This window comes from Melitaea cinxia, chromosome 14, assembly GCF_905220565.1.
Source record: "Melitaea cinxia chromosome 14, ilMelCinx1.1, whole genome shotgun sequence".
Taxonomy (NCBI): Eukaryota; Metazoa; Arthropoda; class Insecta; order Lepidoptera; family Nymphalidae; genus Melitaea; species Melitaea cinxia.
This window is the reverse complement of record NC_059407.1, coordinates 122,407-148,798: the sequence shown is the minus strand read 5'-3', so window position 1 is coordinate 148,798 and position 26,392 is coordinate 122,407. Positions and strand designations below refer to the sequence as shown.

Genomic DNA, 26,392 nt, shown 5'->3' with positions numbered 1-26,392 from the left:
TCAGGCGGGCGCGGGCGGCGGCGGCGGGGCGGCGCGCGGCGCGCGGGGCGGGGCCAGCACCGCGTGCGGGACCGGCACCGTGCGGCCGCACACCTGCGGGTCGTTGAGGTGGTTGGGACACAAGTTACTTGGATTTAACACAATTGAGTAAAATTAAAGACCCCGACTTCGGAGCGCGGACGAGCAAAGAGTTTGCAGTGACTATGTTAAACGGATTTTAGCGCACTGCGTAAGGTACCATGTACCATATTCGCTAGGAGTGGTACATTACGTCTCGTAACACGGGTCTTTACCCACCTTTACGGTGACACATCGAAAGAATTTTTAGATGATTTTGTCTATCTATCTAGTCGGGGTATCGATTATCGGGGTATCGGGGTACCGACCGGTATTAATTAAACTATATAAATTAGGCACGATAACTTTGAAATAATCATTATTGAAAATTAAAACAAAGGATTAATAAAAAAAACGTGCGTACGTACAAAGTACACATGTCAGAAGTGAAACTTCTTTGGCAAACTAGTTTTTAAGTCTCGTTTATATTTATACAAATTTAAAGCTTTAAATTTTTATTCCAGCGCCATCTAGTTCGTTTGCAATGTAATACATCGATATTAATGTAACAACCTTTGTAGATTCTATTGTACACGCTAGGTGGCTCTACTTATCAAAAACTACATTAATTTTTGTTCGACAAAAACGTTACCGTTTCATGAAAACGTTGCACGTTTCATCCGTAAAAATTTTATCCTCATGTGGCTAAAGAAGTTTTACTTCAAAAAACTTTAGAATTAACTACTGTGTCAGGGGTCCGAAAACACACAATACACAAGGACAAACGACCCAGATGGCAAACATCTGTATGGCCAATTCAAATGAATGCCATGTGCGGGGGCCCAACCCGCAACAGGCACGAGCCAGCGCGGCGAAGGGCCTCCGGTCAGTAGCGAGCGCGCACCTGCACGGAGACGTGTCCGCGGCGCGCGGCGCCCAGCGCCAGCACCGTGTCCCCGGCGCGCAGGCGCACGCCGCCCTCGTCCCAGTCCGCCGCCACCGTGCGCTGCTGCGGGTAGCCCAGCTTCACGCCGTGCGCCACCGTGTAGGCGCGCGGCGGCGGCAGCGGCGGCGGCCGCTCCAGGTCCAGCCCGAACAGCGAGCACGTGCGCTTCACCAGCTGCGGGTCGCACTTGTCGGCGGGGTCGGGCGGCGGCGTGCCGGCGATGGGCGCGGGGCGGCGGCGCGCGGGCGGGGCGGGGCGCTCGCCCCGGGTGCCCCGGCTGGGGCGCTCGCCCCGGGGGCCCCGGGCGCGGTGCTCGCGCCACGCTGCCTGGATGCACTCCGCCGCCGCCTGACGTCGCGCGCGCCGCATGCGCTCCAGCACCTTTGGTAGGAAGAATACGAGGCTAAGCCTTAGACTAGGAAAAATCGAATTATGGGGTTTTGGGGTGAGGTGTGAGGTACGGGGAGATACAGTAAAAGGCGCACAAGTGTTCCGGACAACGCTCTGATTTATTCTGCATACATATAATGAAAATACATGTCTTATAAACTAAATGTTACTACACTACACCACCGGGGCAAAATAAAAAAATAAAAATTAATTACATAATTAAGTTTTTTTTTTTTTGTATAAGTATATAATGTAAATATGAAAAGTTTTAATACGTAAAAGTAATAGTAATAAAACAATTAGTATGTATCTAAATATAGTATACAATAATTTGAAATGATTTAGAAATAAACATTAATTATTTATCTTTTACAAAAAGTTTTGTTCTATTTTTATGAATAATTTCAATTTTATTATTTCTCAAAATTTTTACATTCGGTTCCTGCTCTTCAATAACTAAATACGGGCCATTATACAAGGTATCTAATTTTCCTCCTGTTTCATTTTTTACTAATAACATATCATTTGGTTTGTATTTTATTTTATTTACCTTTTTATCATATTTCTGTTTTCTTTTCTCTTTAGACTTTAACAAATTTTCTCTCGCATCCCTATTAGCTGTCTGTAACCTGTACTTTAATTCTAAACTGTAATTGTCTGGATTGTATAAAGGTTCAATGTCAGAAGAAATTCTACTAGGTATTTCACATGATTTTCCAAAAACTAACTCGTATGGTGCATATCTTGTACTTGAGTGAATTGTATTATTATATGTAAAACACCAAAATGGTAGCCATTGGCTCCATGTCTCTGGATGGTTATCACATTGTATGCGCAAAAATGAACCTAAATGTTTATGTGCATTTTCAAGAGAACCAATAGTTTGATGATGGTATGCAGTAGAACTTAGTTTTTCTATATTTAGTAACTTACAAACCTGTTCCATTGTATCCGATATAAATTCAGTTCCACGATCCGTAGTGATGACCTTTGGGATTCCGAACCTTAAAATGAAATTATTCACAAAATTCTTAGCTATACTTACCGTTTCCTTATTTCTAAGAGGATATGCCTCTACAAATTTACTTAATTCACATTGTATTGTTAATATATATTTATTATCTTCTAAATCTCTATCTAATGGACCTATTATGTCTAGAAAAACTTTTTCCAAAGCAGAACTAGCTGTGGTTGTAATAACTAGGGGTTCCTTAATATGCCTAGAATGTTTACTTTTTTGACATTTTTCACACTTTCTAACGTAACTCTTAACATCATTTTCTATTCCTGGCCAGTAGAATTTACGTTTTATGTTATTTACCATTCTGCGAATCCCAGCATGTCCGCTTGTGGGTAGCAGATGATAGTCGTTCATAATAAATTGTTTTTCCTCGTCACTATCTATTCTTTTTATACCTTTCAAAATACAAATCCTTGGACCGTTATATTTATTTTTACTTTTTATTTCTTCTATAAGACTCCTTATAAATAACGCGTTATCTTCTTTCTTTATAATGCATATTTCTCTAATTTCTAACTTTTCACATATTTTCCTCAATTTTTCCACAAAAACGTCTCGCGTATAATGTGCTTTAAAATCAAGGTTAACATATAATATATTTTTATTTTTATTAAATGCGAAACATTCAGATTCGACATCCATATATTTTTTCTCTTTCATTTTTCTTAGTTCTTTCCCTTGTATTAAACTTAACTCAACTGATCCACTCGGTATTCTAAGTATTTCCACAACACTTGGTTGATCAGGCCAATTGTTCGGGTCAATACTTGGAATATCGCTTATCATTCTATCATCTCCACTTTCATTCTTTCTTTCTGCCTCTTTTACTTTCTTAGCCTGTGCTCTTGTTGTTACTGCTAATAACCTTTCATTCATAGCTTTCAAATCTTGGGAAGTCATACTTATTCGCGATAAAGCGTCCGCTATTACATTTTCTTTACCTTTCACGTATACTACTTTAAAATCATACTCTTCTAGTGCTAACCGAAATTTTAAAAGTCTACTTGAAGGGTCTTTTAGTCCAAATAGGTATATAAGGGGTTTATGATCCGTCATAATAGTAAAAGTACGTCCAAATAAATATGGTCGAAAATATTTTACACTCCAAACTATGGCAAGTAGTTCTTTCTGTATAGTTGGGTAATTTAATTCAGCTTTATTCAAAGGTCTACTAGCATATGCTACAGCTCTCATGTTATTATTACAAAGTACTGCACCTATTGCTGTCCCTGAAGCATCAGTTTGTAATATAAATTCTTTTGAAAAATCAGGGTATTGTAGAATGGGTGGATTTATTAAAGCATTTTTCAAAATATTAAATGATATCTCACACTGTTCAGTCCACTCATATTTGACATTCCTCCTACAAAGTTTATTTAAACAATTAGTTAATTCAGCAAAATTTTTAATAAACTTTCTATAGTAATTACACATTGCCACAAAACGTCTCAACTCATCGACGTTCGTCGGTATTGGGTAATTTTGAATAGTCTTAATTTTGTCTTGGTCTGGTTGAATTCCTTTAGAGGATATCGTATGGCCTAAATATAATAGTTCTGTTTTTAAGAATTGACATTTACTCGGATTTAGTTTGAGATTGACTTTACGTAAGCGTTCGAAAATTTCTATTAAGTTTTTATTATGTGATTCTAAATTTCTTCCGAAGCAAACACAATCGTCTAAATAAATAAAACAATTTATATAGTTAAGACCTGACATAGCTACTGACATGACTCTAGAGAAAGCGCTGGGACTGATCTTTAGCCCCATAGGTAGACGTTTCATTTGAAACTGACCTGTACTAGTTGTAAATGATGTGATTGGTCTAGATTCGGGTTTTAATGAACATTGATAATATGATTGACTTAGGTCTAAATGAGAGAAATAAATTGCGCCTGATAACGAATCCAATATCTCTGTTATGTTTGGTAATGGAAATTTATCATCCTGTATTACTTCATTTAACTTTCGATAGTCTATAACTAATCTCCACTTTTTATTATTTTTGTCATCTGATTTTTTGGGTACTAACAATATCGGACTGGACCATTCACTTTGTGATGGTTCTATTATGTCATCAGCTAACATTTGTTTAATTTGTTTATCTACTTCAGGTTTTAAACTATGTGGTAATCTATATGGTTTTATATAAACTGGATTTACATTTCGTTTCAAATTAATTGATTGTTCACACAAGTTAGTAGTCGTAAGCTTATCACCGGGTAAATAAAATATGTCAGCATACTTTGAACAAATACTCTCTATACTGTTACGTTCACTTGTACCTAAGTGATCAAGTTTCAAAGATTGCAACAATGTTTTTGCACGTGTAGAGTTCGAAGTACACTTATCAAAAGAACAAACATTATACTCTTTTAATGGTAATAGCTGAGGTTGAAAAATTGGAATAATAATTTCTTTGTCACTAGTGTTCATTAATCTAATAGGTATTATGTTATTTTTTGGTTTTACTATTAAACTAGCTAAAAATAAATTTTCTTGTAATTCTTCCTGTACAATCACACTATCTTCTTTCACATCTGAATTTAACTTTATATAATGAATAGTTTCGCATCGTGCTGGTATCGTTATATAGTCTGTACATAATTTAGGTGAAGTATATAATGGTATCTGGCTTTGTTTTTCATTTGTTAACATTAATATATTTTTCTCTAAATCGATAATCGAATAAAAATTGTTTAGAAAATCTAACCCAATTATTCCATCTGATTTACAAGGTAATTCCTCAAACAAATAAAATTTGTGTTCATAATTAGTTCCATCTAACGCCTGTAAAGTTAAATAAACATAACCCTCTGAATATGTCTTGCCACCTATACCGTTAATGACTATAGGGTCTTTATGTATCGGTGTATGTTTCGATAATATACTACTACGAATAGCCGATAAAGATGCACCGGTATCTAGTAACCACGAACATTTTTTACTATAGATATTTAAGAATATGTATTTTACATTGTTTTCGTAATTTAAAATATAATTTTTAGTCCCGAAAAAACTGTTTCGGTTCAGTAGTTTTTTCTTCTTCAAGTTGTACCGAACAAATATTTTGCTTACTACGGTTACCGCTACTATTGTAAATTCGACGGGGACCTCGAGTCGGGGTCGAGTGGTTTTTGTTAGAATAATATCCTGAATTATTATAATTATTTTTAACATACATACCTGTACGAGGGGTATTATTGAGATTGTTGTTCCGTCCACGATGTGAGTAAAAAATTAGTTTTATTGGTTCGTCCGCCTCTGCCTCTTTGGGAAGACCTATAGTAGGGGATTCGATTACCTCTTCTTTGCGCGTTGAATATATTGTTAGACGATGAAGGTTGTCCCAACTCCTCGTCTTCAGCAGCACGGACTGCATCCTTCAACTCGGAGTAGTCTCGAGCTGATATAATTGTGCTGAGTCGCCTATTACGTAATCCATCTGCAAATCTTTTAATCGCTAATTTTTCATTAATAGGTCTCAATATCTCACAAGCCTTCGGGTTTCCGTTGCTCTGTGCTATAGTGAGGCCTACAAATAACTCAGATAATTTATCTCCATACTCATGAATTGACATATTATTTTGAGATAAGTTATTTAATTGGCTAAGTATCGCATTTGCTGATTTTTTTGTTAATAAAGAATTTCTAATATCATGGATTAAGCTCTTTACATCACTATATTCGCTTTTTAATTTTAATTTAGCACATTTAGTTAACCTGGTTTTTAATACAAATGAAATTAATAATTTTTTCTGTGTGAAATCTACAAGATATTCATCATACATTTCAATTCCGTCAATAATTTTTTCAGTAGTTTCTTCCGTATTATCCATTACGGGAATTAAAGAAGTAGCAGTTTTTAAGTCGAACCTATCCATTTTTGTTATTTCCGATTTTTCCATTATACTATCCACACAATTAATTTTGTAACTTAAAATTTTATTATATACTAATTCAATGCGTTCTAATATTCCATAAACATAATCTTTTAATTCAACTTTACATTTTTGTTCGTTAAAAATATTAATAATATCTTTATATTCACGAAATAGTTTTTCAGCTTTTACAATTTTTTTATTCACATTATCTGTATATTGTAATCTTCTAGTGGGACCTAATTTCCTTAAATCAATTTGAATTTCACTTAACTTATTTAAAATAATTTCTAATTCTTTTTCCATATAGTTTTAAACTTACAGTCAATATTACACATAGTTCTTACATATTTTACGTAAATATGGTATGAAATCTATACACAGAAATTAACAATAGAGGGGAAGGAAAGGTTTTCACTTCACATATTTTCACTTTTCATTTATATTATTATTACTTTTTAACTTTTTACTTTCACTATTCACTTTTCACTATACCGTATCTCCTCCGTCAGCGTTTGTAGGGTTGAATCTGCCAGAAAACCTCTGCCGAATTCTCGTAAAAAATTCAGACTGCATTCTTTTTTCTATCCATTTCCTTTCTTTATTTCTCCAGCTTTTCCATGCCAAGTAAACCATAGTACAAATAAAAATTATTAGGGCCACGGTGATTAAAATATTACTCGTTTTTATGTTACTTTCGATTTCTGTAATTCCTCCAGTGTTACTCCCTGCAGCGGCATTCTGCGTTATTAATATTTCCTTATCTTCGTTTTTCGAGTAATTTTTCCCCATATTATTTATTAATTAGATATAGTTTTAATGAAAGTTTCACTTTATTCACTGCTCGTTATAAATTATAAATTCTTTAAAAGTTGCACCGAGGCACACTGGAATCCGTCGCGTTTGCGTTTTGCGCCGGTCACCCGACACTCGCAACCGCCACGGCATGGCAGGGTCGCCATGAGGTGTGAGGTACGGGGAGATACAGTAAAAGGCGCACAAGTGTTCCGGACAACGCTCTGATTTATTCTGCATACATATAATGAAAATACATGTCTTATAAACTAAATGTTACTACACTACAGGGGTGTGGAGGGTGGAGGGTTTACGGGAAGCTATACAAGGTAACACTGGCGAACGAAAAGGCTGTATGGTCTGTAAAAACAATGAATTTATGTAAATGTAATCAACATTGTTTTGGAGCGAAACGATAAGTGGCCTGTCATTTTTATTAAAACATCTATTTCTCAGTTGTTAAACATTTGTTGTATCGTTTGTTGAAAAACCGTGTGAAAACGTTGAATTAACGTGTGAAATGTTAAAATCATGTGCGAAATGTGAAAATAACACGTGAAAACTACAAAACGGAGCATGAGTAACATAAGTTGTATCGTCTGTTGATCTTGGAGTCGAGATCGTTTTTATTTTGAAAATAACTTATGAAACGTGAAAATAGCGTGTGAAATGTCAAAACAGCGTGTGAAATGTGAAAATAACGTGTGAAAGCTGCGAAATTCTTCTTCTAACCTCAAAACTTTAACCATGGGGTTTCGAGGTGTGACAGTGGTACCAGGGGTAGCATTCACCACCCCCCCCTTCTCCCCACGGTCTCGAAATTCGGTTTTTCCTAATCTAAAGCTTTACCGAATACGATAACATTTGTTTGTTAAAAATCAAAACGAAGTTTAAAAAATGCTTGGCAAGATTTCAGACCTAGACGATGGTTCGAGAAATTTAAATTCCACCAATTCTGAGAAGCACTAATTTTTAAGAGATGGTGATATTTTATTGTAAAATCATTCGTCGTTAATTTTACTGTGTTATACGAGACCAATTTGAATGAGCCATCTTTTGCGTCGATAACGATACGATTCAGCCTGTAACATCCCACTGCTAGGCATAAGCCTCTCTCCGTGTATGTTAGTAGAAGGATTGGAACTTAAACTACCATGCTGCTCTAACGCAGGTTCGCGGATATATTACTATGAGTAACGATCGTTATCAGGAGTATATGATAACGGCTGGGACCTACAGCTTAACGTGCTCTCCGAGGCACAGTGGCTCCACAAACCGGATAAAAACATTTGTACAAATATAAATAACCATCTTGAGCGGAATCGAACCCGTAAATAGCCGACTCTTAGGCGCATACATGACATAGAGATTGTTTTGGATTTTGAAACGATTAGTTTTAAGGATAAAAAATTTGAAAATGGGATTAAAAAATCACTTATAATTTCTATCTCCCGCGTTCACGGTGGTCTTGCGAGTCCCTCACCTGGCGCATGCCCTCGCTGAGGAAGACGTGTCGCTTGCCGAGTGCCCAGCGCACGGCAGCGGGCGATGCGGGCGCGGGCGGTGCAGCGGCGGCGGCCACGGAGCGCAGCACGCGCGCGCACGCTGCGCCCGCCTCGCGCTCCGCCCCCGCGCCCGCCCCAGCCCCCGCGCCCGCGCCCCCGCCGCCCGCCTTGCGCTGCCACAGCGCGCGGTAGCGCCCGCTGAACGCGCGGAACCGCATGCGGTGTGGGTACCCGCTGGCCATCAGCTGGACCGTCTCCAGTATTTGTAAAGCGCGAACCTGAGACCGAAACATATGAATAATAATAAAATTATTTGAAATCGTCACTAAAGTAGGATAGGAAAGGAAATTTCCTCTTGATATATCATACTAGCGACCCGCCCCGGCTTCGCACGGGTGCAATGCTGATACTAAATAGACTACAGAATGTCTTTATTTATAGTGTGAAGCTAGCTTATAGCATGGTTATTAACATAATAACAACATTCAAATATGCGTCGTTAGATTACACGGTGTTACAGAATGCGTTAAAGAAACAAAGGTTGACTGCTCGTTCCCCGTAGGTGATAGGGTGATAATATGTAACCTATATGTTGACCCGACTTCTTAATAATATTCGTGCCAAATTTGAAGTAAATTCATGCAGTACTTTTTGAGTTTATCCCGGACATACACACAGACAAACAGACAAAAATTCTAAAACAATATTTTTGGCTTCGGTGTCGATTGTAGATCACACCCTAAGTATTATTTTAAAAAAATATTCAATTTACAGTTTTGACTTTCCTACCATTTTATTATATGTATAAATATGGTAGGGGTCATATAGGGTACCTGTCGGGCAACCGTGACGCGGTCAAAGAGCATAGGTGTCTCGGTGGAGTTGGCGCGCAAACAGCGCACGAAGTGCGGGCGCGCGTGTACGAGAGTGCGCAGCAGGTTGTCGAGGCGCGTGTGGAAGTCCTGCGTGAGCGTGGAGGCGGGCGCGGTGGCGGCGGCGGGGGTGGGCGGCGCGCCGCCCAGCGCGCCCGCCGCCACCGCCGCGCCGCCCGCCGTGGGCGACGCGCGGAACTGCGCGCCCGCAGGCCCGCCCGCCGCCGCCAGCGCCTGGATGATACGAAACGAAAATGTTACAGCACAGCGTTAGGCACTAAAAGTAGTGTTACATCCGATTCTGTCGTCAGGGCGATGCTGTAGTGCGTGCGAACGTCACTAATTACGCTTTCAATGACCTTGAGATCTCGACGAGATTTCGGTTACCTTGAGTTCGGCGCCGAAGAGATGCGTCGCGAAGCCAAATTCGCAGGTTCTAGTATCGAAAGCGGCAAGCAACTCGTCGGGCACGGCGTCGCGGTTAGCGTCCAGGAAGTCACTGGCGTCGTACGTCACCTCACCCGCGTAGTGTCTCACGGCGAAGCGTCGAGGGTGCGGCGGTCTCGGTTCCGCTAATCTCGGATGACCTCTGAAAACGAAAGTACATAAAGATCGTTTTAGCGTCCCGTTAATTATTAGTGGTCGAGCTGCAAACAACAACAAGACTATACAATATGCAGTACCTGTGCGCGGCCTTGATCCGCGCCACGTACTGCTCGGCCGAGCCGCGCGCCGCGCACTCGGCGTCCAGCGCGGCCAGCAGCCCGGTGCGCAGCGACGACACCAGGTCGATGCAGGGCACGTTGTCCACGTACTCCACCTCCAGCGCGCCCGACACGCCCTCCTCGCGACACGACTCCGCCGACGACTGGAATTAACCGTTAGAATGAGCCGCTGCGATACGGTCGAGGGTAATATTAGTAGAATATAATACGAATCGGTTGTAATTAAACCTTTTAAACTTTCACTAGAGACCTGACACAAGAGTCTAGTGACAGTTTTTCTATAATTATTTCAAAAAACCGGCCAAGTGTGAGTCGGACTCGCGCACCGAGGGTTCCGCAAAAACAAAATTATCAAAAATATTTTTATTACATGATGTAACTAAAAATTTATGATTTTCACAATTATTCTTTAATCTGTACTATAAGACGTTGCTTCGTACCAAATTTCAAGCTTCTGAGTTCACGGGAAATACCCTATGAGTTTTGATTCCCTTGCGAGTGTCGAAAATTTGCAGCATAAACGGCTGTATCTTTTGATTGCGATGGGTTAGAAGTTTGATTTTTTTACAGCTCTAAGGGACAATCGACCTGATTTAATAAAAAATTTAACTTGATACCTCCACGCGTTCTTGAGAAAAAGAGTCTTGACAGACAGACGGACGACAAAGTGATCCTATAAGGGTTCCGTTTTTTCCTTTAAAGGTACCGTTTTTTACTTTTAAGGTACGGAACCCTAAAAACTTGGGGAAGCTAAGTTTTATGTATTTTATAATAAATGTTTCGAGCTCGAGTACCTTGAAAACGTGCGTGTTGTAGAAGTGTTGCATGGTCTCGGCGCAGAGGTTGGCGCACAGGTGCTCGAGGCGGCTCGGGCCGGCGTCCTCGAAGCCGAACATGTCAAGGATGCCCACGAAGCCGTCGGTGGCGTGGCGCACGGCGTCGTTGAGCGCCGCCATGGAGCGCGCGCCCGCCCGCCCGCGCGCGCCGCCGCCCGCCGTGGACGCGCGCCGCGACGCCGCGTCCTGGCGACCCTGCGGCGTCACGCACACACTCACTCGCTCGCGACCGATTGGCGCGCGGACTGGACGCCACACTCACCGATTCGTTGGAGTCCGACGACAGCGTGCCCAGCGTGGAGCCGAGGCGCTTGAGGGAGTTGGCGCGCCGCACGATGGTGGCGACGGTGCGGCAGTATAGCGCCTTGGCCAGCGCGTCGCGCGCGGCGGCGGCGACGGCGGCGCTGGAGGCGGCGCGCACCTGGCCGCGCCCGCCGCGCGCCGCGCTGCGCGTGCCCAGCCCGCGCATGAGCGCCGCCGCGCCCACGCCCAGCAGCGCGCCCGCCGCCACCAGCTCCGCCTGCGGGACAGTGGTGCGTGAGGCACGTATATGTGTAAACAGCCGTTCAACGGAAAAGGAAATAGGATGCGGCGTCCAGAGGTTGGCAGCGATGTTGGGCAATTCGGTCAAGAGGACAAGACGTCGACACATCGCTTAGTCAAAGAATTTATAAACATAATTAAAATGAGTAATATAGCATTTGCGACATAGTTTCTTTAAACTGCTCATATGATGTATGAAGATAGTTAGAATAACTTGGGTAAACGCTTTACTGTAAAAAAATTCGATCGTGCGATCGGCTCTACCTCTCCGTTTGGCTCCGCGTTTCCCTCGGCGTTGTCGGTGAAGTGCACGTTTCCGAGGAGCAGCACGGCAGCGAGCACGCGCAGCACGTCCAGGAAGGGAATGCCGAGCACGCCCAGGCAGCTCTTCCACGCGTGGAACCGCGCGCCGTCCTCGGCTTCGGGCCGGCGCGGGTGAGACGACGCCAAGTAGCTGCAACATTAAACATGTGGATGTAAGTTGTAATGAGTCAGTTATTCGTACAAATTAAATTATATATATGTAAAGAAATAGATAAAACTTTTCTTTGTTCAATAAAGAAAACTAAAAAATAACAAATAATTAAATTGGAACACTTTTATTATAAAATACTGTAAAAAAACTGAGCTTTGACCTCTTTGGCTGTTCCTTTATGCAAACGTTGATCCGACTCGAAGGACCGCTGAATTCCGGTATAGAAATATGGATACGAGTATGTAGGGAATCACTCGTACAGAGGATATATTTCGTTGCTGGTTAAAGGCAAAGATTACAGGAACCGTAACGTTGATCAAAAATCATTCTCGTTCAACATTAAGACAAAATGAAAATTTAAGCGACTCCAAAGAGCAAAACCAAAAATACAATTGTTTTATACGGAATTTGAATCCGTGAACTTTTGTTTACGTTAGCGTATTCGAGTACAATTAGAAGTGGTGTACCGCAAGTCATTGGCGGTGTAGCCGTCGAGGTGCAGCTGCGAGCGCTCGTCGGGCGTGAGGCCGGCCAGCATCTGGTAGAAGATGTGGTAGTTGCGCTCGCCGGCTGGCGGCCGCACCACGCGCGTCTGGTCCAGGAAGTAGCAGTGGATCTTGGTGCGGTACAGCGCGCCGTCCGTCACCTGCACCTCGATGAAGTGGCCCTGGAAGCGGTTGGACGCTCGTTAGACACATAGCTTTTATAAAATCGAACTTTAGGTAGCCGTTGTTGTCAATAATACTTGTTATGTTGTTTGTGTATGTAATATTTCATAATAAATTCATTGCTAAAAATAATATTAGTATTTGGAAGAAGATTGCTTAAACGATATAGTAGGGTGAGTTCACTAAATACTACTTTTCATGCAAATACGCTTCAGCCTGTAATATCCCACTACTGGGCATAGGCCTCTTTCCCCATATAGGAGAAGGATCAGAGCTTAATCCACCACGCTGCTCCAGTGCGGGTTGGCGGATATATTCCCTACTACGAGTAACGATCGCTATCAGCCGGCCTAGCATGCATACAACGAGATATCTCTTGACGAGAGAGAGAGATAATGTCTACATCGAGTATTTTCTCGATTACCCTAACATGCGCACTACGAGAGACAAAATTCTCTTCCGAAGACTTCGCCTTGTCGAGTAGAGAAACATTATCAACCATAATCACAACTGATTATCATTCTTATTTCTTATGTCGTAAAGTTGAATTTACAAGGTTATTGACCAATCGTGCCAAACCGGGATGAGCCAACGATTGTATAATTTCAAACGAGTGACACATGTTTTTTCTCGGCCTTTTGGCTAAGATAAAAAGTGTATATCTAATTTAAAAAATCTAATATGGAAAATAAAACGGCGTAAGTAAATTAATTTAATTATATATGTAAAACAATATGCTCGTGTTGTGCTTTATATCTTGTCGCACATTAGATAATTGTAATTCTATCACGCATTGTTTTTTTTTTTTTTAATTTTTAAAATTTTTTGAATTTTTGAATTTTTTTTTTGATTATTGATTTTACTTTTATTCTATTTAATTTTATTTTTACTTATTGATTTTTTTAATATAATTTTGTTTTGTTTTTTATTCTGAATGTTGTCTTGTCTTGTTGTACTAACCCAATATGGACTTATACTTTGGTCTGAAATAAACTATTATTATTATTATTATTTAGAATAAGAAGCAACAGGGCGCAAATACGTTTTTTGTGTCATTATATGGCACACTTCGCTCGACTTTTCGCATTTCCCGCTCTTCGTATACCGAAATTATATAATTATAATAGGGAAACGCCATGGCATACAAAAAATAGGCACCCGGTTTTATTTATTTTTTATTTATCGTCTTTCTCGTCGATAATATTGAAAACGAGAAGTTTCTCTTCCTAAAACGACAAAATTCGACAAAATTACGATGTCATGTTAGCTTCCGTAGAGATAAATATCACAGATCACTAAAATTTAATGATTAGCTCTTCTATTGACGTAACGAGAAGAGTATCACGTGCACGCATGTTAGCTACTGTAGACAAAGAGAGATAATACGAGAAAAGGGGTAGACAAAATTTTGTCGTGGCGCGCATGCTAGGCCTGCAGGTGTACATGATAACAACCGGGACCGACGGCTTTACGTGCTCTCCGAGGCACGGTGGGGAGACCCACAAGGACTGCATAAACACCCAGACCACTGCAAACACCTGTATGGCCAATACAAATGTTTGTCATGAGCGGGGATCGAACCCGCAACCGCCAACGCAACAGGTACAATCCATGACTGTAACCGTTGCGCCAACGCGGCGTCGTTTCATGCAAATATTTCGACTAAATTTATTTATAATGGTTGAATATTTTATGTATATACTAGCTGTGCCCGCGGCTTCGCCCGCGTTGAAATTAGTGTGTCACAAAGTTTTCCCGGCAAACTTCCAGTGAAACTCTCATTAAAATCGGTTTAGCCGTTCCGTAAACATTCCTTTTGAAGCCCTCTCTCCATTGGTGAAACCGCATGAAAATTTGTTCAGTAGATTTTGAGGGAATCGATCACATACACTTTTGGGGACTTTGTTTTATAATACCTGTTACTACAACTGTTACCCGCGACTACATTCGCATGGTTATGAAGATATGCATTACTATTAAGATGTTTAACGCAAATTATTTTTTTATATAACCTATAAGGCGAACTTATAGCTGCTGTACATGTTTCATACAAACTATCATCCCCAATTTAACCTCCTTAGGGGTGGAATATCACAAAATGTTCAAACAAACAACGAAGTTCTTAGCGGAAGTCTACTAACTATAATCTACCTCCCTGCCAAATTTCATCATTGTCCATCCTGGATGGATGGGACCATCCAACGGTTTTTGAGTTCTCGTGATGAGTGAGTCAGTGACCTTTCTCTTTTATATATATCTATATATATATATATATATATATATATATATATATATATATATATAGATATATAGATATATATATAGATTACGATGCATTATTTGGACAACTCCTCACCATCTCCAGCAGGCATTTTAAATTTCAACTCTCTTACTTCAAAAATATAGGACTTTCATACAAACTTCCAGCCCCCGTTTTATCCCCTTGGGGTCGAGTTTCGTAAAATCTGTTCTTGGCGGATGTCTACCTTTTATAAAAAAACTACCTACCAAATTATAAGTTTGTGGCTGTTATAGTTTCGGAGATTTCGTGATCAGTGAGTCAACCTACCATCCCCCGTTTTAACCCCAAAAGGGGGTTATTTCTAAAGATACATTATTTGGACGCTTTCTCATCATCTATCCAGCATACATTTTAATTTTCAAGTCTCTTACTTCAAAAACATAGGACTTTCATACAAATTTGCAACCCCCGTTTTACCCCCTTGGGGGTTGAGTTTCGTAAAATCCGTTCTTAACGGATGTCTACGTCCTATAAGGAGCCTACCTCCCAAATTTCAAGTTTGTAGGTGTTATAGTTTCGGAGATTTCGTGATCAGTGAGTCAACCTACCATCCCCCGTTTTAACGTCAAAAGGGGGTTGATTTCTAAAGATACATTATTTGGACGCCTTCTCATCATCTATACAGCATACATTTTAAATTTAAAGTCTTTTACTTCAAAAACATAGGACTTTCATACAAACTTGCAACCCCCGTTTTACCCCCTTAGGGGTCGAGTTTCGTAAAATCCGTTCTTAGCGGATGCCTACGTCTTATAAGGAGCCTACTTACCAAATTTCAAGTTTGTACGTGTTATAGTTTCGGAGATTTCGTGATGAGTGAGTGACCTTTCGCTTTTATATATATTATAGATGTAGTCTTAAAAATAATAACTGTCTAGTTTCCTTGCGGTTCTTATCAGCAGGATTTCAATTGTGCGGTAGATTTGCATTAACTATCAGTAACTAATTAAAAACTAATAATTAAGAAACATATTTTGTATAACGATGATTCAATAGTCAATAATGCTTTTGAAAAAGGTTAATATGTAGCTATGTCATCGCAAAGGGTTGTCCGGTTTTAGCGTTAAAGAGGATCAATCGTCGAACACGAATGCAACTCACGATGCGGCTGGAGTGCGAGTTGGCGTGCGTGGCGGCCGTGCCCAGCGAGCGCAGCACGGTGAAGGCGGCGGCGAGGTGCTTGAAGGCGTCGGTCTCGGGCCCGCCGCCCGCCACGTCGAACAGGCGCCGCAGCAGCACCATGGACGCGTAGGTCTTGCCCGAGCCCGACGCGCCCGACAGGATGATGGCCTGCGGGCAGCCCGTGTCGGCCTGGTGGCGCACCGCGTCGTGCACCAGCCGCGCCAGCTCCGGCCGCTGCGCGCGCGCCGCGCCCGGCGTCAGCGCGTTGCCGGCGTCCGTGTACGCGTTCAGCGCCAGCAGGATCGGGCCCGCGGACGTCTGCGAGCACACGGCGGAAGTGCCCAATAGAGACTTTGTAAAATAAAAATACATCTGATCGTGGGTCGTCGGCTCAGAGAAACGTTCTCGCCGAGGACGGACTGAGCACTTACGTAGAATTTGTTATGATAAAATCGCGCCTGAAGCGCTCGCACGACGGCGTCCTCCGTGAGCGGGCCTCGCAAGTGGATGAGGTCGTCCACGTCGGAGCCGGTGCCCGCGCTCCCAATGGTTCCCGTCGCCGGGGCGCCGCCTGCGGAGCCGGCTCGCCATCGTGCTTCTGTAGCGAGTCGCAACAGTAGTCTCATAAGAACTCATTTCTAAAACACGTAGGCAATATGGTGCTTAAAAATATATTAGTAAGCGAGGATAAGGTGCATCTTGGCCCGTCGCATCGAAGCATTTTAAGAGTGGGAAGCCTTTTAAGTCCGAATCGATACCGGTGCTCAGTAAATGATATACCTATATCAACCAATTCGAAAGTCCTATCAGTGAGATCAAATGAAGGTTTTAGAACCTAGGTCAGGTAGGTCACTCTCGCTTCACGGAGGGGAAACATCGTAAGTGAGTAACCTGGCGGCGGCGGCGGAGGGTGGTGCGGCTGCAGGGGCGGCGCGGGGGCGGGGGGCGGCGGCAGGGGCGCGCGCGGCGGCACGGCCGGCTGCGAGCCGCCGGGCGAGGCGGGCGGGGCAGCCGGGGTGGCCGGGGCTCCGGCCCCGCCCACGTGCAGGTGGTTGCGGAGGGTGACCAGCTCCGAGCTGAGGCTCAGCAGCCGCCGCTGCAGGTGCACCGCTTCGTTGGACGACGATGCGTCTACTTGACGAGGAAAATTTCTTTCATGAATCTTGAAAATATATCTAATTCTAACTGATGCCAACCCGTTTTAATTTAAACTTAACCAAGCCTTTTAAAAACGTGATTTGTTATGAGATATTTCAAAGCGTCGCGCAGTTAATTAAATTACCACACGCTAATGAAGTAAAACATGTCGGTGTACAATTATTTGAAACGATTTGACATCAAACGTGTACTAATTATTTTAGACGTTAAGAAAATCATACCCAATCATAGTCACCAACCAATACAAACTCTAATACGAAAGGACGAAGAAAATAACGACCACTTCTCAAACGTCAAACTAGTTTGTGGATGCGTCAATATACATAACTATCTCTTGATAATATTAAGTAGAAGTATTAACAAAGCTAAAAAAAGAATTATAGAGAATTTAAGGAAAGCAACGAATAAAAATTGTCTAGTTGAGATGAAGACAAACACTGTCCCGAGAAGATTTAAAAAATCGAACGATGCAAAAGTATATTTTCGTCCGTCTTTTATTAGTACCGATCAAATTTTACAAGATTTTTGTGGTCTGATGAAGTAAAGGGTTTCTATTAAATGTCTAGTTATGACTAACGTTTTATTGTTTGAATTATTCAGATACGAATGCATAATCAATGAATTAGAATGCTAAATTCATAAAAAAATGTTAGGCGCTGCTGACTCATGACTAAGTAACTTTAAATGTACATCAAAAAAAATTTATAGAAACATGTATTTACTAACGTTAAACATTTTAAACATTTATCAACGTTATTCGCTGTTGGCCCGTGCCTTTTACATATTTAATTTCGAAGTAACCGAAGAAAGAAGATACGAATTATGTGCATGACCATTGTGAAAAGTAGTAAAAAGTAACCGATATAAAACATATATAATATGGGGAATTAAAGATAAGAATATGGGGATTTTTTTTTGCGGATTAGCTCAAGTACCTGGTGGCTCATTAAGGATCACATACTGCGCGTTAGGTAAATAGTTCAGACATTTTCTTTTAATGTAAGAATTTTAATTTATCTAATAACAAATATTTTTTGTATGATTCTTTTTTTAAATTAGCTATTATTAGAGGAAGATCTTATAAAACTTCAAGGAGGTATAATAGATAAATGTCAGTAATTGATGAAATTAGGTATACCTAGCCAAATTGATTTAGTCCAAATTCACATAGTACTGCGTGTTACAAAAATGCTATTTTTGGTCAGTTGTACATATTTGTTGTTGTTTAATTCTGATTATTGTATTTTAGCTGCAGCGCCTGAGCCGACACACATTATCTCGTGCGCGGCACGCGGCCGTAGGGGGGAGGGGGGAACCGGTTGCCGAGCGCAGCGGCCTTAGTCGTACTCCGGACTCGCGCCATGTCCTGAAAATTCGACCTTGCCACCATCGAATTAGAATTTGTTTCGACCTGGAATTTGGAACACAGGCCGCGTCAAAAACCTTTTTATTGGTGCGCCGTCGAAGGACACCGCCTTCCCGGCCGCTTTCGACGTGGCTCCGAGTGTGCCGAGCGGTCTTTGTCGACTCGAGAGAAACTACTCGGAACTCGTGAAAGTTGCACAGAACTTTTGTCAGGCCTATATTGCGCAAATAACAACTCGCTCTGCGCGTGCATAATGTTCGTCTCGCGACAGGCACGGACCACACGTTTGGTGGCATTCCTTCCTGAAACTCTCGGCGACTTATTATCTCATTAATCGGATTCCCAGCAAATTGTTCTCGATACTCGAGTAACTATATACCCGGGTGACAAAAAATGAATTTCATAATAGAGCGATCGCGTGCGTCGAACGCGAGAAGCTAGCGGTAAAAAATTCGACGGACTATTAACTCTGAAACAAGTCTGTGTGTATTTTTCCTCGTGGCGCAGGCGGTCCCGAGGTGGTGAGAAAATAAACGGACGCAGCTAGTTGCGAGTGGGTCGATCGGTTAATTGTGTTCTCAGCGCGCGGAATGTCGGCCCGCGCCGCGTCCGCTCGCGGGCGGCCGCGACGGGCCTCTTTATAGCTTCGGTTTAATTGTAAAACTTAACTCTGAACCGTTATTCCGAGATAGTATATCTGCTTTAACAAACTAGTAATGCGATGGATTTAATTGACAAAAGTTAAATGACTAGTACGGACGTTATTAAATCTTAAAATTGGAATATTTTAAGTTCATTTCTACGACTGTGCTCTGACAATGAGTCAAAACGAAAGGAGAAAGTCAGTTATAACCAGTACTACCAACCTAAACACTATATACGACATAGGGGTCGTTTGCTGGTAATAGAAATTGTATAACAGTCGCTATACAGCACAGTACACCTCAAGGCAGTATCCTGGGACCACGTTTGCTTTTTGTTTATATAAATGATTTATATTGTATAGAACATGAAAACATCCTTTGTGACGAGAATAGATAAGTTAATAGATAGATATTGTATTGTAAGACAAAAATTCATTTTCTGTTAAACGAAAAACAATGGTAATATTAAACAGACGAGGCATATTATAGAGTTACATTTTTTGGTTATTTTAATAATAAATATGTACAACAATATCAAATCAGAATATCTTAAGAAACTCCGAATTTTAACCTATTTTGATATAATTTCTCAGTGAATTTCAGTGAACATTACTTGACGTTAAATTATTATTATTAGATTAATATACGTATAGTAGATCAGTGCCAAAGCGTTTGAAAATGATAAAAAGTAAAAAAAAAATTATTAAAACAGGATGAAACCTATTAAGAAAGTGAGAAAACATAACAAAATACATTTAATTAGAATTTATTAAATCAACTTTTTTAGCGAAAAAAAGCAGCAATAAATACCAATCAAATTTTATACACAAAATCCTCTGAGACAAACTTAGCATTCCACGGATTCACCGTGCGGTGCCGGGTCTATCGTGTGGCAGATGAAAAGAATCAAATTTATACACAAAATCCTCTTCAAATATTATCTATTTTGGCACGTATTTTGTAATCTTTATATTTCATGGATTTGCAATTATTTCATTTATTAATATAACATGAAAACTTACATTTTTCGAGGAATCAAAGTGTAAATATTATTATTTTTTAAAGAAGTAAGTTAGTGTAAATTGAATTAAAAGGAATTTTCGAATTTGAGTTTTTTCGTTCTTTTTCACTTTCTGCGAAAATCTTATATAATAATATTTTGATACCATTAAGAGGTGGATATTCCAACACAAAAAATATAAAGAAAAATAAATATTTTTAATAAAAAAATACAGTATATTTAAGACAAAAATGTAAGTAAAATAAAAACCAAAAAAAGACCGAAATGTAAATTTTTGAACTATTCGCATAAATTTTGAGGTTATGTAAAAAAAGTGTAAACACTAAAGTTACTAGATATTTTATTGCCTACAACTTTGCCATTTAAAATTTTTGGATACGACTTGTTGTTTTACGGAAATCGTGATAAACCTTTTTCAACCTTAGAATCTCCTCCCCCTCCCCACTTCCCGACCTTAAACCGCCCTTCAATTATTTTTCCTTTTATTTTTGTTATATTTTCCTAATTTTCTAATGGTTTTCATCCTGTTCTGATTTTTTTGGCCTCAAAAATTATCGACCCTGGTCTATAGACAGGAAATTTCAAAAAAAAAAAACATATTACCTACGATAGAAATATAAAAACGTAACGAATTGAATAAAGTGTGAGTAAATTCCTGCGAACTGCGTCACTTCACTTTCCTGATCTGTTGTTAATGGTTTAACATAATAATATTTCTAATGCTGTAGCATTAGAAATATTAGAAAATATTACTTAGACCAGTGCTTTTAGCCTTTGAAAATGGTAAAAAGTGAAAAAAAATATTGTTGGATGAACATTGTAAAAGAAAGAGAATACAACGAAAATGAAAGGAAAAATAAATTACGGGCGATCTGAGGTCGGGGAGTGGTAGGGAGGGGTTGCATTTTCAGAAAACATTTATCATTGTAATGCATATATTTTTTACACCATCAGAAAGTAGAGATTTCAACAAACAAAAAGCCTAACGACTTTTTTAAAAAGCTGATATTTTGTCGTGAGAATTTTCAATTGAAAATCGAATACTGATCTAAATACGGTTCTTCCTATTTCGCAACGCACTTGAATACGTTTCAAAATTTCAGTTTTATTTCATACGTAGCTGATGTTTAAAATTTTTATAAATTGAGCATTTGGCGCACGATCCATAGATTATAGGTAATTAGTGTTTAATATCTGATTTATAATTCACGGTCAATGTGTGATACATTGAACTCGTAGTATTATGAAAATATTGTGCAAATGACATTCATTGTTGACTTGTTATCGTTGATAGAGTGAAACCTTGCTTGTAGAGACAATGAGATATAGAAAGTGTTTTTGTATAAAAACTGTTTGTATTATGGAATAATAAATAAAATGTTCTATTATTATATTCTGTATAAAAGTAATAAAAACACCTTAACTAAGTAAACTGAGCGCGGTGAGAGAATGTTTATAAATGGACGAACATTCAACAGAATGTAGGAACTCATTGTACTTATGGTTTTTTTTTTTTTTAATGAAATATTGAGCTCCGCTGTACGAGTGTGTGTCGGGACGTGTTTCATTAAAACCGTACGCACGCACCCCATAAAGCGTTTACTTTCCGCTGTAAAGTCACTTCGCAGAACGCACAGTCTTGACAATCTAGACACGTAACTTCATTCTAATGAAGGGACACAAGAAGTTCTTTCATACAAAGCAGTACAAGTCATTAAGAGATGTTTTGTAAGTATGCGATAGTCCGTCGGTCACTACATCCAGAGCCGCTCGCAGCCGACCGCACGCCGTCCGCACTCGCGCGAATTATAAATAAGCTACTCGAAGTCGTGAAACGATTAACTTTCGCGGCTTTTATTTTGATCCGCGGTCTGTGGTTATTCTTAAGACTATATAAACTAATTAGTAGGCTATAAGTCGATAGAAAAATATTTTGTTTCACTCATATAACATACATCGCATATAAATGTCTTTCTTTCTACGTATTTTATGACGCTACAAAGTTCCGCAAATTTGATAATGAGAAATGTGAAACGTGAACAAAGTTTTCAAAATATGGTCTCTATATGTGTAAAACTTGTTGATTTGTGTAATTCGTGTCAAGGCCAATACATGAACTTATTTACAGGAATAAAAACAAATACTGTATTTTGCAGCCAATTTAGCGGGGTCGACATGTTGAACATTATATTTTTTATATGAAAACGAAACAATCGAAAAAAATTGCGAGTCCGAAAACTTCAGAAATGAGTCACGACAATTAATTGTTAATGACAAATGGAACATGTCTATCTGTCTTGGTGTTATGTACAAATATTTTCTTCCGCGTAACGTTCCTTATTTGTGAGCGTGTGAAAACTCTAACACAGAAATAGGCGTATAATAAAAGCCGGCCTGGTCAGGTCGAAATTTCGTCAATCCGGCCTGTTGCGGAACGGATTGATCAAACCATGATGACCTAACTTTTTGTTTTAATTCCAACATAATTAGAGTATTAATGAAGCGTAAAAACAGCACAGGCTATATGAAATTATGTTTTATACTAATTTAAGACAAAATTAATAAGGTCTCTTTAGAACAGTGAGAATCTCAAAATTACTACAATGAAATAATTAACATTTATTGTATTAGTTACTGTTACAAACTCTAAGCACTCTAAAATAATTAAAGGACGCACACCGCTTGTGTTATTTGACCGTGAAAATAAAAAGACATGTATTTATTATTTAAATTCCTTCTATAGATAGATAGCGACAGAGACCTGCGAAATATCCGTAACTTTTATGTTTGCTTATGTTAAGATTAAAGATATTTTTATAGTTTCGCTTAAATCCAAAACATCTAAGTTAAAGTTCTTTAATGCCAGCACAATAAGTCTAGAAACTTCAGCGTTGTTTCAGTTGTAAAAATAGTTGAATATCTTCACCACATCACATCACAGCAAGTCTCTTATCTCAGCACCAAAGGACTCCTACACTTAAGAATCACGTTCCCTATTTCGATATTCGCGGTTTTTTTTCTCAAAAAAATGACATCACTGGATCCGGCAATTCGGCAGCGGATCCGGCAGGTGCAAAATGATGCCGGATCCAACGGGTTACCGGATCCGGTTTACCAGATTGCAATCCCTACATAGAAATCTTAAGAAGAACACGTATTAATGGGAATATTTTAGTTATGAATAGATTAACTTTCAAGTGTTGTCTCTGTCAGTCTGTGGTTTTCCCTAAGACTATACTCGTATAAACTAATTAGTTAGCTATACGTAAATAACAAAATATTTTGTATCGCTACTAAATAACTTGTCTTGAATGACTGCTTCGTTTTGCGTTTTATAAATAGGTATAGGTACATAAAGGTGCAGGGAATGTTAATAAAATCGCATACTCGTGTAACACACAAGATCTAATACGATAAATCTTCGAGATTTCTAATGGTGTCAGAGTCGTGCAAAAAACAAGAGTGTTATTGGTCGGCGACGCGTGCACAAGAAACTTGTCACCGGACGAAGGCTTCCGCGGCCGCTGCGCCCGCCGGTATTGCGCCTCTGATACACGCGTGCACCTCTCATTACGGTCGCGTGCATTCAAAGAATTTATATGCGATAACACAGGAACGTTACTTACATTAACTTAAATTAATAATATAAAAAGAAAACGGTCGGTGCGGTTTTATTTGAGGTCAAAAGAGCCTATAATTTTGGTATAAAATTTATACACAAACACGTTTGTAGCGAGGTATGGGGTCGTCGACCGATACGAGTCTATCGGCCGTTTGAAGCGAGGTCCGCACAATGGGGCGAGTGGATTTACTAGCAGTAGCCCGCGGCTCCGACCGACACGCACGTATCTAATCGCCTGAGTGCGAAAAAAAGGCGGCGCGCGTCACCGCTCACGTGCTCACCGTCGATGTGTCGCGAGGAATTTTCTCATTACACGACGACGCGGGCTCTAGGCCTTATTGTGGATGATTGCCATGTCGGACACGGGCGACACACGCGCGCATATGGAATATTGTGAAAGCCTACAAATACAAACAACAAATACTACTTACAATCTATACATCGTGTATCAAACATTTCTTTGCTCGAGTAGATTTCAAGCCTGTTTTGAATCGTCATTAGACAGAGTATACAATATTCTTTAATAAATCAATTATAGTCGTTGTTAAGTAACCGTCGATTATGAACATTTTTTTTTTAAGTGTAAATATATAAATTCAAATCTCTTGCGTGAAACCCAGCGACACTGCGCACGTATTTTTAACCGACTTCCAAAAAAGGAGGAGGTTCTCAATTCGACTGTATTTTTTTTTTTTTTTTTTTTATGTATGTTACATCAGAACTTTTGACCGGGTAGACCGATTTCGACAAATTTTGTTTTAATCGAAAGGTGGTGTGTGCCAATTGGTCCCATTTAAATTTATTTGAGATCTAACAACTACTTTTCGAGTTATATCTAATAATGCGTTTTTACTTGACGCTGTTTTCGTCGACCTACGTTGTATTATACCGCATAACTTTCTACTAGATGTACCGATTTTAATAATTCTTTTTTTGTTGGAAAGGGGATATCCCTAGTTTGGTACCGTGATAAGAAAACCAGGATCTGATGATGGGAGCCCAGAGAAATCGAGGGAAACTCTCGAAAATCTGCAATAACTTTTTACTGGGTGTACTGATTTTGATAATTTTTAATTTAATCAAAAGCTGATGTTTATTATGTGGTCGCATACAAATTTTATTGAGATCTGATAACTACTTTTTGAGTAATCTTTGATAACGCGTAGTTGCTTGACTATTTTTTCGTTGATCTACGTTGTATTACTTGTCGACGTAATTGAAGTCGGTTTTTTTTTCGTTTGCGAGCAAACACAATTATTAATTAATACACTCATTTAGTAAGTAATACGTTATGCGTATTAAAACTGCTCTTTAAAAAAAATCGGCTGTGGGACCTTGCTATGGAGTTACAATTTCATCGTTCTCAAACACAAAATAACACATTTCACAAAAAAAGGAGACTGGTGTTTTGGAATGTTGATTTATCTGCGAAAAAAATGATTAGAAATATTTTATATTTAATGAATATTTCATTTTAACTAAGTACATAGTTCTAGAACCGGAATGTAATTAATTTAATCATAGAATCAAGTCTATACAGTGGCTCCGTCGGCGAAATAAATTATCACATTAATCATAATTTTACGATTAATAATAAACCTTTACGAATATGTTTTTCATTTTCGCTCAGTTAAGGTGCACACTGCTCATGAATCGATTCAAATTCGATTAAAACTGATTTTACTCTTTATACATATAATATGATGACGTTGTATCGTTTGTTTTGTTAAATTTTTTTACATGATGTAGACTGGTACTGAGAAAGTTTTAGGCTACTCTCTTGAAAGTAAAAAAAAAAAACACAAACCCCCTCGATAAGTAAAGAAATTTATTTCGAGTGTCACAGTTATATGTTTATCGTAAACATCTTATATGTACGATATCTGATTAGTGTTTCTACGGAAAGGTTCACTTTTGAAATATGTTGACAAGCTTTAAAAAAAGAAACAAAATGAAATACAAAAAGTAAGTTTTGTTATCCGTTCTAAGAGCACGTGTTTTAGAACGATCAAGATCTGCGTTCCAAGAACAAGCCATCTCGCTTTCGATCAGCTCGTGATGGACCGGCTGACTTCTGAGCGATGTATACAACATACCGCGAACCTTGGACTATGTTGCGAGGAGATCTAGAGTATATCAGCATACTGAGGTCTAGTCATTTAATTTTCTGCCTGACCAATTATATGGGATCCTCTTCGTAAGATCTGTTGAAGATTTGTTTACGAAAACAACAATTTATTGAAAATTAATAAAAAAAAACTTGGAACCAACTTTACAAACTTGATCATATACAAATAATACTAACAAGTTAGGCCAAGGAGTATATTCGTCATAGTTGTGAGTGAAGGAGGAGCGGCCGCGGCCGGTGAGAGGCGGTCGTGCGCCTCGGAGCGGTTACATCGCCAGCGCCGGGACCGCGGAGTTATGAAAACGAGTCGCTTCC

General features: G+C 39.6%; 1 protein-coding gene across 1 annotated transcript in view; it reads right to left on the bottom strand.

The window, feature by feature from the left end:
- LOC123659555 (unconventional myosin-IXa) overlaps window positions 1-26,392 on the bottom strand; it is a 30,863-nt gene continuing 4,471 nt past the window's right edge. Inside the window, exons 2-14 of the mRNA XM_045594764.1 lie at window positions 17,030-17,269; window positions 16,570-16,736; window positions 16,118-16,456; window positions 12,514-12,713; window positions 11,836-12,025; window positions 11,285-11,548; window positions 10,987-11,214; window positions 10,151-10,335; window positions 9,855-10,056; window positions 9,429-9,701; window positions 8,574-8,873; window positions 962-1,384; window positions 1-93 (exon numbers count right to left, since the gene is read on the bottom strand). Of these exons, the coding sequence (XP_045450720.1) occupies window positions 1-93; window positions 962-1,384; window positions 8,574-8,873; window positions 9,429-9,701; window positions 9,855-10,056; window positions 10,151-10,335; window positions 10,987-11,214; window positions 11,285-11,548; window positions 11,836-12,025; window positions 12,514-12,713; window positions 16,118-16,456; window positions 16,570-16,736; window positions 17,030-17,269 (3,104 nt within the window). The remainder of the gene's footprint in view (window positions 94-961; window positions 1,385-8,573; window positions 8,874-9,428; window positions 9,702-9,854; window positions 10,057-10,150; window positions 10,336-10,986; window positions 11,215-11,284; window positions 11,549-11,835; window positions 12,026-12,513; window positions 12,714-16,117; window positions 16,457-16,569; window positions 16,737-17,029; window positions 17,270-26,392) is intronic.